Genomic DNA, 17176 nt, shown 5'->3' on the forward strand with positions numbered 1-17176 from the left:
TCAATCTGCACAACTTGGGGATGCTCATATGTTATGTAATTGGGGCACTATGAGAAAAGCAATATATTCTCTGTTAAGGTTGTTCCCTTTTAGTCTAGTTTTTATGAAATGAAATGAAATACAATTTAGTCATGTTCATTTAATGCTGAAGGTTTCTCAAGCAATGGAGTTTAGGAAAGTCTCCGTCTTTCATCATCCTTCCAAATTTCTGCAAGGAGATTAAAATCTATTCATCTCACAGCATATGTGTATGGTTCACATTCTTTATCAGCTTAACTTGTTTGCTAGTATTTATCACACTGTCTGGTTTTTTTTGGGGTTGAGACAGGAGATGTATGCATGGATTAATTCTATGCCAAAACTTGCTGAAGCTCTGTTCATAATTTCATTATTATTTTAATCTGGGTGTATGAATAGACATAGCACATGATTTTTGTATACTGCAAGTTATTATTTAATGAAAGATTTAAGGATGTTTTACAGAAAAAGAAAACAATTTTTATTTTAAAAAAGAAACTTTGATGTCTAAATAACAATTTTGTCAACTTTGTGTGGGCTCATGAAAGGACTGTGCTATAGAACTGCCGATCAATCACTAGCGCCAACACCCTAATGCACTATACTGCAAAACTGTTTTCCTAATAAAACTACATACTACAATCATGTTATGTTTGAAGTTTTCTTTAAGCATAAACTTTCTTCAGAACTGTACTATAAAAATGCCTTTTTCAATGTTTATCATGCTTTTTATAAACGTTTATTAACCTTAGTAAGAATGCAATTTGTTTCTTGTATTACTTTACAGAGAAACAGTTGTTAATATTTTATTAGCTATTAATATTCTAATATTGTTGACAGGGATAAAATTTTAATGTGTTTTTTTAAAACTAGGACTAAATACTTTTAAAGTATTAGCTAAAATTACAATATCTATTATTAATATTTAACATAATAAGTAGTGTAATCTCTACCTACTATACTTAGAACACATAATTAATAAATATAAAAAGCGTTATCACAGCTCACAGACTAGTATTTGCCAAATAACTGATGACTGCATAGGATAATATTTCACAATTACTTTTAAACTCTTCTCAATAATGGGAATGTTTAATTGGATAAGTAGGATATATGTGAATCAACTGATTTCCTAAATAGCAAATACTTGTCAAGCTTGGAACTCAAGAACCATAAAAATCTATTTCTGAGAATATAACTCTCTTTCAAACAATAACCAAAAACTTGGCAGCATAAATGCTTAATTCCATCAGGAAAAGGGTTTGATGATAGCATTGGTAATTTCTATGACTGTCACACTCATTGTTTACAAACAGTATTTCCTTAGACAGAGGAAATAACTGTGATGCTTCAATTATACTTCCAGACTTTGAACATGAAGTTAATGCCTATACTCCTTCTTAGACTTCTAGAGGCTAGCAGCACTTCTCTGGATATTTCTGATATCTTCAGAGTTTACTTCTTGTCTTGACAGATACACTCTATTAAAACAATACCCAGCTAAAAAAGTTCTCCATTCATTAAAGACCTCACACATACTTTTGCTGAGGATTGTGACATACATGTGTAATTTGCACAAATGTTCTTATAGCGGATGTTTAGCTGAAATGTAGATGTTTCCCTAAAATTATCCCAAATGAATGAAGGCATTACAGTTAACTAACTATTTAACCAGGTATGTCAGGAATGCAGATTGTTTAACAGAGAATTAGGAAAACCCTTATAATCATGGCATTCATAGTATACCCTGTGAAAGAATGTAAGCCTGCACTACTTGAGCTGTTATTTCCACTGCTCTTGTTGCCAAGGCAGAAGGACACTGTCCCTCAGCAGATCAAGGCTTTTGGTGTCTTTCTCACAGATAACTAGTAGGAGACAGGAGTTCCTAGAAGTGGAGTTTCTGATGCTATTTTTTCAGTCCTGACTGATACTAGAGAAGAAATACCCAGTTTCACACAAAGAAACCAAACCAACAGAAAATTTTAAAACTCCTTAAAAATATAAACCTGAGCCACACAGATAAAAATTTCAAGTTATACAGGTTCTCTGTGACTCATGATGTGTAGTCACTAAGTACACATCTTCCATATGACCTGCATAACAGAAAAATTATATGTGTTCTAAGATGTTCTACATTGTAATCTGTATGACAGTAACAGTGCTGAAAAGAATTTATGTGGGGGAAGAAACCTGATGGGAATTCAAGCACTAGTAACTGTATTAGTAAGTACCACTTAAAATTAACCTACTTTCTTTACAGTAAGAGAAAGTAAAGTATAGAAATGCTTCTATGAAGATAAAATGGCCTTCATTTAGTGACAGAGGTGTAATAACAATAGATAATGGGAACTTTAATATAACACTTTCTTCAGTAGCAAAGGCAGAGCTGTAGGAATTTACTATTATTGTTTTCCTTGTAACAAGTCTATTCAAATCACCTGTGTATCACAACTACATGTTAGGAACAAATTAGCTTAGCTTCAATATTCACTGATGCATTTTATTGCATTCTGACTAAAGCTACATCTTGCAGACTTCTGAAAGTTAGCCTTTAATCTCCTACCTGCAAAATTACATTATAAATATTAAAATATATATGGCAGTGGAAAGTTATTAAATTTATTCCTGAATAATATAGCTGCTTAGCCTCAAGCACGAAGTAGTAATAACTACCTCTGAGCTGTAATTAATTGGGCAAATAAATTGTTAAATTTGAGATTCTGATAAATAGGAGAAGGAAGCTAAGAAAAAACAGCAACTGTCAGCAATATTTTAACACTAAGGAATTCTGTATCAGATAAAATTACAGCAAACACAATTATAAAATATAAACTAAACAGAGACTATGAGACAATGGTAAAATTCATTCTCTTAGAATGGTTAGAATTCACCTCAATATAAGGTATCAACAACCTCAGTATTTTAAAGATTATTACCAATACAGAAATGACAGATCAGGAAGTATGTTCAAAGGTAGATATTTTTTATATACTTTCAACGAAAGTACAAATTACAGTTGAGAAGGAAGAAAAAAGAACCATCTGTTACAGAGAAGCTGATGTATATACAAAATAAGTGAAGTGGTGAGGCAAGGAAAAGAAGAGACTATGAAAAGAATGGAAAATTAAAGCGGACACTTACTGGGGAAAACCACATCACTTTAAGAATCCAAATTGTCAAAGAAAAATTCACAACTAGGATGATAAGCAGGAGGAGAACAAACAGGTAGAGGCAACGCTTTCTCCAGCCATAAATTCCAATTTTGTAGACATATTCATTCTTCGGCCTCTCTAGGCTAGTGCCTGGTGTTGTTGTAGTGTATTGTTCACGTACCATCTGCTATGTAAAGAAAAAAAGGGACTGCTTAGTTTTTTGAGTTAAATTAAAAATATTTATATAAAACCCCAAGGAAAATATGAAGATATAATTGTAATAGGAAGTTACTAGAATTTCTCATGAAGTTTTACCTAGAAAGCATTTTTATCATGTCCCATTCAAATTACGCTTACATCTTACTTTTTGGTACACATGATGTGAGGTTTTAACATACAAACTGCATCAATTGCTATTTTCAGGACTAAGCTTAAATTTATTTTATCCCATATAGAACGGCAACGATTTCCTCCCATTTTTCATACTATTCTAATTCTCCCATCACAAAATATTTCATACGATCATATCATAATCTGTGGTTCACAGAACAATATAATTTTACTGTAAAAATAGTTACAAGTGATAACGGTACCTTGTAAGCACAGGTTTAAAAACACTTCTACATATTCTTTCCTCAATTCAGAAATAAAATGCATTCTTTGTGTTGCAAAACTTAACTGTGTATCACTGGAATGCCAAAATATGTTAAGCTTCAGAATCTGTATATAAAGAAATGAAATGGTTCTTAATAATGTAAAAGAAATAATGATTTCTGAATTTATTGGATATTCATATTTAAAGATATATTAGCAATAAAAACTTTACTTACCGGGTTTAAACAACTTCCTTCACTCTATATTATAGTTCTTAAAGAAGCATTGTTTGAATTTAAAGAAATCTTACCAATTTCACTTCCTTAAAACATGAAGATATTCACTAACTTCTACCTTTACAGCACCAACAATTCAAACCATTCATTAAAGCTTACAATTTCAGCCAAGAGAATAAGATCTCAGCAGCTGAAGCTGCTTATGTAGAACAACAGTGGGCAACATGTGTCTCATTTCCATCAATATAAATTAAAAAAAAACAAACCAACCATACATGTCAAAAAGGAAATAGTTATTGTAACTTCAAGCACTTCCCATGAGCCAGGTATATCCACAGGCATCTTACAACCAAAAACTGGTCAACTTTCCTACAATATAATGTTCCCAAATGAGAGAGCACCTTCAGACAGGTTTCACACAATGTCTCCTCTCAATTCTGAATTTATGCCTGGAAATGAGATCACTGTGCTCTGCCCACACAGCTTTCAAAACGTGATTAAATAACATCCTTGCCCAGCCGCTGAATTACTCGAAGGTGTTAAAGAAGCTCTTTTCAAGTCTCCTGCAGAGTCATCCTGTGTCTGTAACAAGCTTACGGCTCTCAGTTCTAACCCTCATCTTTAGAAAGATGTCATCTTTTGTTCCTGTAGCTTCCTATCAAACTACAAGACAGAGAACGCAATATAAGCTTAAAACTGAATGGAAGTTCATGCATTATCTATTTCCATACATGCAGTATTCATCTTATTTCTGCACTTCCATTCAAAAATCTTTTAATTGGTTGTTTATTTATATTAAAAAATAAGACTTGATCATCAGCAGTTCATAATGTAACTGTGCTACAGCCATTATGGGACAATATTGTAATTAATCTTTTGCTGCTATCAGTCTCAGTTGTTCATGATACTGTGTATATAAATCTTTTCTTCTGCTGAAAATACTGAAAATAGTATAAGGATTTATTAGTGGAGAATCATAGATTCTGAAATAACTTGGCTTAACATTACTGCAAAACATTATAGATGTACAAGATGTTACTTAATATTCATCACGTGAACTACGTTTGTTTAAAACAGATTATATTTTTCAGTTCTGTGTACTACTCAAGCACCTAGTACTGATTATAGGATACTGTTTATATATGAATTGCTACTAATTTTTTTTGCCATTTTCCTGCTAATCATTGTATAACAAACCATATCACTCCCATAGAAGTTGCCCGCTATCTTAAATCTACTTACCATGCTCTGCCAAGTAAGACAAACCAGGACATTTATACATACAATGGGTTTCATAAAATGCTTAGAAAAACCTTTACCCTTACTTCCACACAAATTTCTCCTGAACCCTGTAACTTACAGGATAGGATGCAGTAACTGTTATCTGGTGACACCAACAGATATACTTTGAGAAATAACCCGTGCAGTTCTTGCTCAGGTATAGTACGACTATCTAATACCCTATCAGAGGGTATCATCTGAGTTGCTTACGGTTTCCTTCATTACACATACTTATTAAGCGTCAGTATAACAAGAAACAAGACAGATGACAGATAGTAATAGAAGCCCCTTCAGAAGACAGACTGCTTTTTTTTTTTTTTTTAGGAGATAAAATCCACTTCTAAGTACACTTAAATGGTTATTTCAATAGGGCTGTGGGAAAATGGACCATTCTTCAGAAACTGCAGAGTCTCATGAAGTTAGCTGAGCCTTCAACAACAAATCTCTAGCTGTGGCACCTAAACTTTGTCTGTTCCTTGTATTGCTGTTCGCTACATCTTCAAGGTAAATTTGGCAATAGAAACACCATTTGATAAAGAGTACATTAATTCTCAGATCTTCATGTTTCGATGTCAGCCTCATCACAAGTGGTCTCTGAAGTTAGTATTCATTTCACAATGTTAAATACCAACAAATTAGCTTTCAATATCTGAGCAAGTCAACCTGAACTCGCTTTATGGTTAATGGAGATAAACCTACCCCTCTAGGAATTATTTATCTGACTTATTTTAGATGTATATTTTAGACATCCAGTGAACTGCACCTCAGATGTGTTTAACTTCTTTCAAAAAAAAAAAAAAAAAGCAAGCCTGGGATGACTTTTTCATATGTACATACCTACATGCTTTAGACATAAGCATTTGGTCAAATTAATTCCAACAAGAATGATTTCCAGAAGCATGTAATTTAACAAGAAGATAGGGTTCTTTTGATTTCTGGTCTCCTTCTGTTCCATTTTTACCCTGCTGTAAAATGTTTATTGTGTGTGTTGAGGGTTTTATACATAATGTATTATGTACTGCTGTTTAATGAGGCGAGGTCAAAATCCATTATGCATTTCACCAAAAAGCCTATGAGTTTTGTGATTGTTTTCAGCCCTTCAGAAATTCCACAGAGGACATCTCTCAGCACAGCACTGTTCCCTGCACAAATTATTTTTTCCTGACAGAAAACAGTTCTGTTGTTCCTGAGCATTATTAATACTGCCAAAAATTGCTTTGGTCCTAGAAAATGGGTAATGCTGGTCCAGACAACTGACTGCTTTGAAAAGGATTAAATTTTTCTACTTAATATAATATTTAAATATTTTAAAGAGAATTAGTGGCTCAGTACTAAGTAGTTGCAGGGGAAATCCTTTAAGAATTGATACTGTTGGACTGTTTCTTCTGGAAGAATCAACTTTGCATATTACTGACTTATACATTCACGAGCTGAAATCACACAGAAGAATAACCACAGGCCTGCCTGGAGAAGTCAAAGAGAAATTCTTTCATAGGTTTGGGCTGTTTTAGGAAGCTGGACTGAAAGGAAAGCCTTAGACAGGCAGATCTCACAGTTGGCTGGTGAAGTCTGCCAGGATTCAAGAGAGACTCTTAGAAGGAAAACAACAGATATTTAGTACTATGATGAAAAATGTAATTTGTAAATGGAATAACCATGAAACTGTAAGTTGGTTGTGTAGGGGCATACTAAACAGACACCAAGAAGGACAGGGTTACTTAGACAACTGAGTGTAGACAAGTTAGTTGGAGAAGCAAGAAGTCTGCACAATGAACAATGACTTCAGTAACTTTATGTTCTTTTACAAGGAGGCAGCACACAATGATGAACTAGAGAGTAAGAACAGTCCTGGCAACCTATAGTGCAGATAAAATGGCAATTTAGTTTCAGAATGAAAATTCTGACATCATTCAAATGGGCCATGAAAACATGTATTATTTGTATCATGCCAGCAGTACCATAAGAAAAAAGTCTTCTACTTAATTGAAAGTTGAATTTCTTGGTGTTCCTACTCAAGGGCCTACACAATCAGATATCAAATAAGATTAAGGTCAACCACTTGAATATTCCCTATGGGCTTTTGTATATGTGGCCATATATCATGGTAGTTTGCTATTTGAAAGTATTTTTCAATTGTCATAATCTGTTTTACTGGGATCCATTTTTATCCAATTACTTCTTGCCCATTTGCTGATTTAAAACAGATATTGAATGCTAATTAGCTGCCAAAAGATGTGTCATGGATTTTAAATGATATAACTTGTGAATTACTTGTACACTGCAGATATTTTCACCATGTGAGATTTTCTCGTGCATTCAGGAGTTACTTGTAAGTGTTACACGTAACGCATGAAATTCATGCTTATAGGAATACACATATGAGCTGCTGCTGAAAGAGCTGTATATTCTTTACATTGTGTTACTAAAGTTGCCCTCTAAAAATACAAAGCCATGACAGAACATTTCCTTGGATCTATTCCACCTTTTTTCATGATAGACTTCGAGACTGGCTTCTGTGACTTGCATGATTCAGAGGTCCAGGAGGTTTTTATATTAATACATAGATATTGAAAAACTATCCATCAATAATGTTACTGTTGGATTTAGGTTAGTTTGGGCATCAAGTTCAAAAAGCTATTCTGATAGTTCTGGAATATTCAATTAAGACAGCTGTGTTTTGAAAAAGGAATTTGCAAACTTACCAGTAAGCCTGCTTTGGAAAGCAAGCCTGAATAGAAGCTTGTTAATAGTGTTATTTTCAGGAATTATTTATCTGTAGGAATTACTGAAGACAATACTATTTCAATTAAAATAAGCAGTCTCAGTTTATTTCAGTTGTAAAAATGTTTTCACTGTTTTTGTTCATAAATGGCTATGTTATTTTCTTGAACATAAATAAAATTCTTCTTAATGCACAGTTCATAACTGTATTACTCAAGTACTTATGTTGTCATAAAGCAAGTAATAATAACAAACTATTAGAAAGCACAATTTAAATATAAGATTACTTGGTTAATACTAACAACAAACTGTAATTCCATTAATAATTATATAATTATTAGCATTTTATATTTTTGGTCTGTTTCCAATTGTGTTGGGATTTTCAGCAAAGGGACAAAAAGCTTAGCACTCAAGAGAGCCTTTTCCAACCAGAGTTAAGAAGAACTAGTGAGGTTTCATGAAGAAATTTGCACCACCGATGCTCATAGCATACATGTTCTTTTGAAAGGAAACTTCAGTCATCAATGCTTCTACTCTCTTTACATGAACTATATTCATTCACATGCAAGAAAATTCACAGTATATGTGGGGATGAAAGAGGTGATAGTGCTAAACTAAAACAGTTCAGCAGAAAGACCATTTTAACCATTTAAACTAAATTCTTGTGCCATTATAAACAAGCTGTGAACTGAAATAAAGCAACCTGTCAACTCAGGCAAGTGAGAACTACTTTTCAATCTGCATACAGTATCTTCATGGAACATTATGTTCATTAGTGTTTTTATATAATGCGTTGAGCTAGATGGGTATTATTATACAGTAAACATCAGAACTACATTAAGACTTCACACTAGTGGCATTCAAGCATGCACACTTTTGTCTTTGTGGGGGACAGAAGCAGTCCATTGATTAACCAACAGGAAATAGGTGCAGCTGGAATATTTTCCTAACAGGAAAAACAGTTCAGGCAAACCTGTTGTTCAAATAAAAAAATAGAAAAGAAGGGAAACATTTGCAATCCATATGGAGAAGCTTTCAAGACAAAATCAGAAAGGTAGAGAAAACTCAAACTCTCACGACTAGATGAAGATTTTCTAATTCATCTCAACCCTCCCTTGTTCAAACATATTGTATTTAACCTTGCCCAACCTTGCTTTGCTGAGATTTGTATATTATATAGTATATTACAGTTTGAATTGTAAACTAGTGTCATCAGCTAAAAAAAGCTGGATCCCTGCAGCATAATTTGTGGAAACTGGCAAAGAAATTCATATGGCCTAGTTAACTGTTTGCATACCCCGCAGTGCAAATTTACATAATAACTAGGACACGTTCACAATTAACAGCTTTCCACATTTTAAGAACCACTGCAATAGCTGTCACTGACAGCATAGGATGAAGTGCTATATTAAAAATTATTATTAGTCTAATATCTGTGTACTTTCGAATCTCATTCAAGTAAAAATATTTTTAAAATTTTGTTTTCAGTCTTTCAACTTGATTTATTTTTCTTCCTTTAACAAACTCCCAAAACATTAACTGGATCAGAAAAAAGTAATTTTCATGACACTTCCTTCAGAATCAAGGCTGAGCAAAATTTCTAGACAGATTTTTTGCATGCCGCACTAACATTTTAAGAGGTAGCTAGTTTCCGGTATGAGAAATCCCATGTCTTTTATGTAAAATGCCATAAAATGTTTTAATTAAAAAAAAAAAGTGAATCTTCTGTCTCTGAAATTCAGTCACCATTACAGCTAAGTTTTCTTGAGTGACCTTGAGTACTGTAATGTGGAAAAAAAAATTTAAAATATCACAATTATTTACTTTCCCAAGATTTCCAACATATATGTTACTCTCTCTTGGTAGACAACAGAAATATTTCCAAGAACACAGAACTCAGAATAACTGATACAGAAGTGATTGCATGATGATGTGGGTGAGACACCCACATCTAGATGTGTGTCTCATCCACAAGGCTACTGGCTAGACCTCATGAGCTCTCGTTATTTATTACTATTACAGATTTTAGAAGTAAGTCTTTCACAAAGAGAAAATAGCCTTTTTCACCTAACAATGCAAGACTGAGATCCAATAATGGTGTCAAGATCATTTAAGTGTTCACACAAAGGACTGCAAGTCCACCAGGAGAACGGAAGATACATGATCTATTGCAGTCATTATCAGAACAGAAAGTATGCAGGCTCTTCTGTCTGTGAGGTTTCTTTCTCCCTCTCTTTCCTGGACTTAAAAATACTTTACATGTGAAGCAGAAGTCAGAATAGATTCACTCCACTAGATCCCTTTTTCTTTAACTGTGCATTTAACAAAGTGTTTGTAATTAAGCTAGGTATGAACTAAATGACTCAAATTATGAGTCATTTAAATTCTTAGTTAAGTCTTTCAACTAATACAAACAGACAAAGTAGAAGGAGACTGGTTAATCTGCTTTTTTGTCCTCTACAGTATGACAGAAGACAGGAATTTATTATGGAACGACAGTATACCTGTGTTACTGCATTCAATTGTTCATGAGGTGATGAGAGGTAGTCTTTTGATTTATGATGCAGCAGTTTTCCCCGAACAGAATCATAGAATCACAAAACATGAAAGTTGGAAAGGACTTCTGGAAATCATCTGGTCCTATTCCCTGCTCAAAGCAGGGTTAACTTTGACATCAGAATTGGTTACTTGTTGGAAAAAAAGGTGCAACCATACATTATCAAGAATTTATTTTCTTCAATAGCCTTAGTGTCTCTGAGTAGTCCTGCTAAGCTCTGATTGTCTAGAGTCTCTGTGGCAGCCCTGCATGCAATTTACAAAAATAGTTACCTTTATTTTAAAATTCTTACATACTGCTTGAACTACTGTGTTACATTTAGCCTACTGGAGTTTTGATCCTTTGTATGCCATTTGATACAGCTAACATGTTTTTATGAATACCTTCCTCCTTCTAACTTATCTCGTCCTGCTTTTTAGCTATATTGGTTTAGCCATGTCTTTTAAATATGTATTTACCCTGAGCATCTGATATGATATTTTGAAATAGTCACACGTAAAAATTTGTTTCCTTTTCACAGGCTGCTCCCTTTTTACATAGTTAAGTCCTTTTTTAAGTTAAGAACAATGACTAAGATTCTTCGGCTCTTGTTACTCCATCAAAGATAATTTAACATCAACATGGCCAATGTTACAACTCCTTGACAACACATGAAAGAGACCTTGTGTGCTGCTCAGAATTAAGTCCAGAAATTACTCTGCTTCCTGAGAAACTGCTTCCCAAACCAGTCATTTATGGGATCTAAAAATGTGGTCTGAATGTTGGACCTAATTATGACATTTATACTACAAAGGTAAAAGAAGAAATACAGTTCCCTCTCACTGGGTTTCTGATCTACTACAGCAAGTCACAGCCATTGTAATAACCTTGGTCAGGTCATTGGCAATATAGTCTTTAATATTATCAATCATATTTATATTAATAATGTTATTATTCTAATTCTAAAGATTCCACATTTCAGTCCATGAGCATGTTGATATAAGTGGTGAATTGTTGATACAACTGCTTTACCAATCTGTCTTTACAGTAAACTTCTGTTAACACATGGCACCACTTGCATGTCCTATTCTGTCTTTCCCGTATGTTTTTAACTTGGTGTTACTCACTGACTGGTTTCCTTCTGTTACATTTTCAACATGACTAATCAGTTTCATTTAGTTTCTTAGCTTCCTTAAAGCTAAGCATTTTAATTTTCCTATCTAATTTTGAGGTTACAGAAACTTTCCTTTCTTTCCCGGTCTTTTACCTCCAATTTAAGTGAGACTTTGTTCATCATGTCCTACTACCAGGTTCTTTTTTATCCTGTAGCCAGGGATATATGTTTTTCATGACTTCCCTCTTAGTATAGTTCCAAATGTGCTCCTGTGCACTATTCTGCTTTTCCTTAAATTTAAAAAGCTCTAAGCTTTTTAAAGTGTCAGCTGCCTGGTTCCATTTCTGTTAAAATGAAGATGTCATTCCTATTATTAGTTTCCTTTAGTTCAAAAATATTCTTAGCTCCTAATGATTTTGAGCCCCTTTCCTTACTCATGTTCTTTCCCCATGGTCTTGCATATGGTAGCAAAAATATTTCAAAGATTGCTATCATGGAGAACCTGGTCTTCAGTTACCCATATCTCAGTCTAAGCTTTGCCTTCAGAACCTCTTTGCTAGTTTTCTAGACTCTCAGCAGTTTTAGTGGTTCCCTCAATATCAAGATTGCAGATTTTCACCCTCTCCTGGGTCCAGCTGACTGAATCAGCAATTTTCCATAAAATGCTGCTGTCTTCCTTTACCTATCAGCCAAATAGATAAACTTCCCTAAATATTGATATTAGGTATAAATGATCACTAATGTTAGTCAACTTAAATCCAAGCAACTTGCTGAACAGCAGGGGCAACTATTCTGATACAGCTTCCCCTGCCTTGCACACAAGTGCTGGAATTACTGGTGCTATAACTGCATTCAGAGTCAAGAAATGTGCTGCTTTCTTCCATCCTTGTTAAAATTCTAGATATATGGCTCCTGCAGATCTGAAATCCAGCTGCAGTAGCCGGATTTGGTAAGAAAGGAAGGAAATAAGATAAATTTGCCAGCTATGTATGGAGTAGAGTTTAAAATGTGGTTCTGTTGCAGTCATAGAGGGATATTTTATTCCTGTTCACTTGACTAAGATTCTATTATGAGAACTTCTCATTAAGTTCTTCTTCCAGTATAAAAATATACCACATTCCCAGGATCTGCAAAAATTTTTATTCTATTTAAATGTTACCAACATATGTACAGATGAGAAAATGGTGATTTCCAGCTTAGTAAACCAACTTAAATTTTCTTCAGCATGACCTCCACTCTCCTACTATTTTCTTTCCTTGCCCTGTCCAACTCAACTTCAGGACTGTACTAATGAAGTTTGTTCTCTATCTGAAGATGCTGCTTAGTTTAGCTACCATATTTGATGATATTTTTGCCAAAGTTGCCTTTTTGTGGGAATGCAAGTCATTTCTTTGAATACTGACACTAGTAGCTGCCTGTCTAGGAAATTAAGAGGTTAGAAAAATGAATGAATCAGCCAACATAACACATGCAGAACTTCCCGGACATCCTCCTCTTTCTTCCTCCCCTCCTAACAAGGGACCATTTTAATTTAAGGTGCTTCTATTGTCTTGCAAATTGAGCTGGGATGAGATTAAATCATTTCAGCTCTCTTTAACATTTAAGCATGCAGAAACATTACAATGGGGACTCTGGTACCAGTAATATGTGTTAAACCTTGCAGGACTCTAACTTTCACTTCCTCTTAAATGGAGGAGGAAACCAGGGATCTACATATCACTTCCCAGCTACAGAACAAGCTATACACTGTCTCTGCCTTCCAGTCAGGAATTCTCTACCTGTGCAACTTCCAGAGATTTATGGTTTTTTGCAAGTTGTCTGTTACTCCAAGATTCATAGAATCATAGAATGGTTTGGATTGGAAGGGACCTTCAAGATCATCTAGTTCCAACCTCCCTGCCATGGGCAGGGACACCTTCCACTAGATCAGGTGCTCAAAGCCCCGTCCAACCCGGCCTTGAACACTTCCAGGGAGGGGGCATCCACAACCTCTCTGGGCAACCTGTTTCAGTGTCTCACCACACTCACAGTGAAGAACTTCCTCCATATATCTAATCTGAATCTACCCCCTTTCAGTTTAAAACCATTACCCCTCATCCTGTCACTACACTCCCTGATAAAGAGTGCCTTGACATCTTTCCTGTAGGCGTCCTTTAAGTACTGGAAGGTCGCTATAAGGTCTCCCTGGAGTCTTCTCTTCTCCAGGCTGAACAACCCCAACTCTCTCAGCCTGTCCTCATAAGGGAGATGCTCCAGCCCCCTGATCTTCATGGCCTCCTCTGGACCCACTTAAGCAGATTCCTTACACTGCGGGGCCCAGAGATGTATGCAATACTCCAGGTTGGGTCTATGAGAGCAGAGTAGAGGGGCAGAATCACTTCCTTTGACCTGCTGGTCACGCTTCTTTTGATGCAGCCCAGGATGTGATTGGCTTTCTGGGCTGCAAGTGCACATTGCTGGCTCATATTCAGTTTTTCATCCACCAGTATCAAGTCCTTCTCCGCAGGGCTGCTCTCAAGCCCTTCATCCCCCCGTCTGCATTGATACTAGGCATTGTCCTGATCCATGTGCAGGACCTCCCTCTTGGCCTTGCTGAATTTCATGAGGTTTGCACGGTCCCACCACTCAAGACTGTAAAGGTCCCTCTGGATGGCATCCCTTCCCTCCAGTGTGTTGACCACACCACACACTTTGCTGTTGTCAGCAAAACTGCTGAGGGTGCACTCAATCCCACTGTCCATGTCGCCGACAAAGACTTTAAACAGCGCCAGTCCCAATACTGATCCCTGAGGAACACCACTCATCACTGCTTTCCACTTCAACATTGAGCCGTTGACCACAACTCTTTGAGTGCGACCATCCAGCCAATTCCTTATCTGCTGAGTGGTCCATCCATCAAACCCATGTCTCCCCAATTTAGAGACAAGGATGTCATGCGGGACAGTGTCAAATGCTTTGTACAAGTCCAGGTAGATGACGTCAGTTGCTGTTCCCTTAGCCACCAGTGCTGTAACCCTGTTGTAGAAGGCCACCAAATTTGTCAGACATGATTTGCCCTCAGTGAAGCCATGTTGGCTGTCACCAATCACCTCGTTTCCCATGTGCCCTAGCATAGTTTCCAGGAGGACCTGGTCCATGATCTTGCTGGGCACAGAGGTGAGACTGACTGGCCTGTAGTTTCCTGAGTCTTCTTTTTTCCCCCTTTTTAAAAATGGGGGTTATGTTTCTCCTTTTCCCGTCTGCAGGAACTTCAACAGACTGCCATGATTTCTCAAATAGGATGGACAGTGGCTTAGCAACTTCATCGGCCAGTTCCCTCAGGACTCGTGGATCCATCTTATCAGGTCCCATGGACTTGTGCACCTTCAGGTTCCTTAGATGGTCTTGAACCTGATCTTCTCCTATAGTGGGTGGTTCTTCATTCTCCCAGTCCCTGTCTTCACCTTTGCCTTCTGCAACTCGGTAGTGTGGCTGCAATACTTGTTGGTGAAGACTGATGTAAAAAAGTCACTGAGTACTTCAGCCTTCTCCATATCCTGGGTAACCAGGTCTCCTGTTTCTACATGTCATCAATGAAGTAAATTTTAGAAAACTGAAATCAAGAATTCTTGTCTTAAAGTATTTTCTCAAGCTGGCACAAAACCAAGGGACCCTAATGTAGTCCACTGAGACAACAGGAGTCAAATTCAGGATAATAGTCAAGCCCAGATCCTAAAAAGCTCCTTAGCTCAGGATCCAGCAATAGCTCAACTGAAAGTGTGAATTTTAGTGAACTCCCAAGTTTGAAATGGCTTTCAGATTTTCTAGTCTAGGGTAGTTACATAAAATGGATTCAGAAGTCATGCAAATTCTGATAGCGGTGAGCACACAAAGACTGTAAATTCCACTGCCATAACTTTCATCCTGCACTCTCTGACTTGGTACATTTTTTCCCCTTCCATATCCATAATGATGAACAAGTCAGAAGGAAAGAATTAAGATTTCTGCTGAAGAAGGAAGGATGGTGTGAGGATGGTGCATCACAGCTTACACAGTAAGAGGGAAAGGCAACTCCCACTGCTCACGCTGAGAAGGGATGCCTGAAGCACAGTGAGGATGTTCCCTTAGCCACTACCTCAGGAATACATGCTCCACAAATTGAGGCTTGAAATTTAAACATAGCAATTCACATACATTTATCATTTTAGCTGATAAGAATTGTACAGTTCTTCACCTTACCAGTGCCTTCCAAACACCAGAATGAATCATAGGTGGATGATTATCCATTCCTTTTCTACTCCTTTTTCTCATGTTTGAGTAGAAATAAGAATGAAATATGAATGCAGAAAATGCTACTGTTTAAATCTTTCTCGTGCTAATAAGCCTGTTTGCTGTAATTAAAACCTCAAATGTATTCCTGAATGATAAATAATACATCATAGACTCTTAAAAAATCCCACAATAATAAATACCCTTCCTAATGAAAAAACAATGTATTTTGACAGGGAAGTTACAAAATAAAAACAATGAAAGAAAACTAAATGGGCTGGAAGAATAATTGAGTAACACCATAGTTAAACCCAACCCTAATGTTAAGAGGAACTGTTTAACTGCCTGTGTTTATATGGATAAGTCTTTAAACGATTAGCTTGAGCTCTGCAGCACCTGTCTTGACACAAGTGGAAGAAAGGAACAATTTCAGGCAAGGAATGCTGAGAGCTATCTTGTCCGTATGGAAAGGCTATCAGAATCGCCCTTCCTCCTCTCCTTAAAATTTAATAAAAATCCTGTCTTTATGGAAAATAAGGATAGTGTACATTTAGTCTACTGTGTAAAGGCCTTTCTCACTGGAAAGGCAAATCAAAACTAAACACAGGGATGACTTGACGATGTAATAAGTTTTCCATCTATAAATTATAAAATTATAGTCTTTACAGGACTATAAATTACACTGAGAGCTGAATACTGCACCCTCTCTTATTCTGATCATTTGATCCTTCCAGGCTTTTCTTCAGGTGGAAGTGGAAGGTTTCCCTTTGGGTTGTCATTCATTGCAAGTAATATAGCTTTACAATGCAATCCAGGTATTATCTGACACTCCAAGAAGAGAAACGCAAAAATGACGGCTGACAAATTTACAGAATTTTTACTATAATCTACCAGAGTTAGTTTTTGTTCACTAGGATTTTAGTTCTTTTATTCAGTGACAGCTAAATGATTTCCTTATTCAGAACAGACATGCACATTACATTGGATGCAGATAAGGCCTTTCTATTCAGTCCTTATTAACAGTAATTTACTGAAAAAGTCTGGCATTGAATTCTTTAAGGTTGATTGCAAGTAACTTGGTGAACAAAATTCTGAATAAAATATGAAACTTGTAGACTTTTATATAATTTCAGATATGTAAAATCCAACAATTGTTTTGGTTACCAGACTAGGCTGTGATAGTTACTGTCTACAGTACAAAAAATATGTTCTTATGATATGTGATCTATCCCAGACATCCAAAAAGAATTAAATCAGGCAACACAAGAATCAGTTG

At 35.9% G+C, this 17176-nt stretch overlaps 1 protein-coding gene across 13 annotated transcripts in view; it reads right to left on the reverse strand.

Annotated features, from left to right (window-relative positions):
- Positions 1-17176, reverse strand: part of SGCG (sarcoglycan gamma) — a 149725-nt gene that overhangs the window by 71235 nt on the left and 61314 nt on the right. For 7 of the 13 annotated variants that reach the window (XM_074816023.1, XM_074816012.1, XM_074816010.1 and 4 more), the window contains one exon: positions 3160-3357. In XM_074816023.1, coding sequence (XP_074672124.1) covers positions 3160-3354 — 195 coding nt within the window. In that variant the 5' untranslated portion in view covers positions 3355-3357. Of the gene's footprint in view, positions 1-3159; positions 3358-3763; positions 3891-17176 lie in introns of all 13 variants that reach the window. The other 6 variants (XM_074816020.1, XM_074816014.1, XM_074816022.1 and 3 more) reach the window with 3 other exon arrangements.

This window comes from Strix aluco, chromosome 2 (assembly GCF_031877795.1).
Source record: "Strix aluco isolate bStrAlu1 chromosome 2, bStrAlu1.hap1, whole genome shotgun sequence".
NCBI classification, from domain to species: domain Eukaryota; kingdom Metazoa; phylum Chordata; class Aves; order Strigiformes; family Strigidae; genus Strix; species Strix aluco.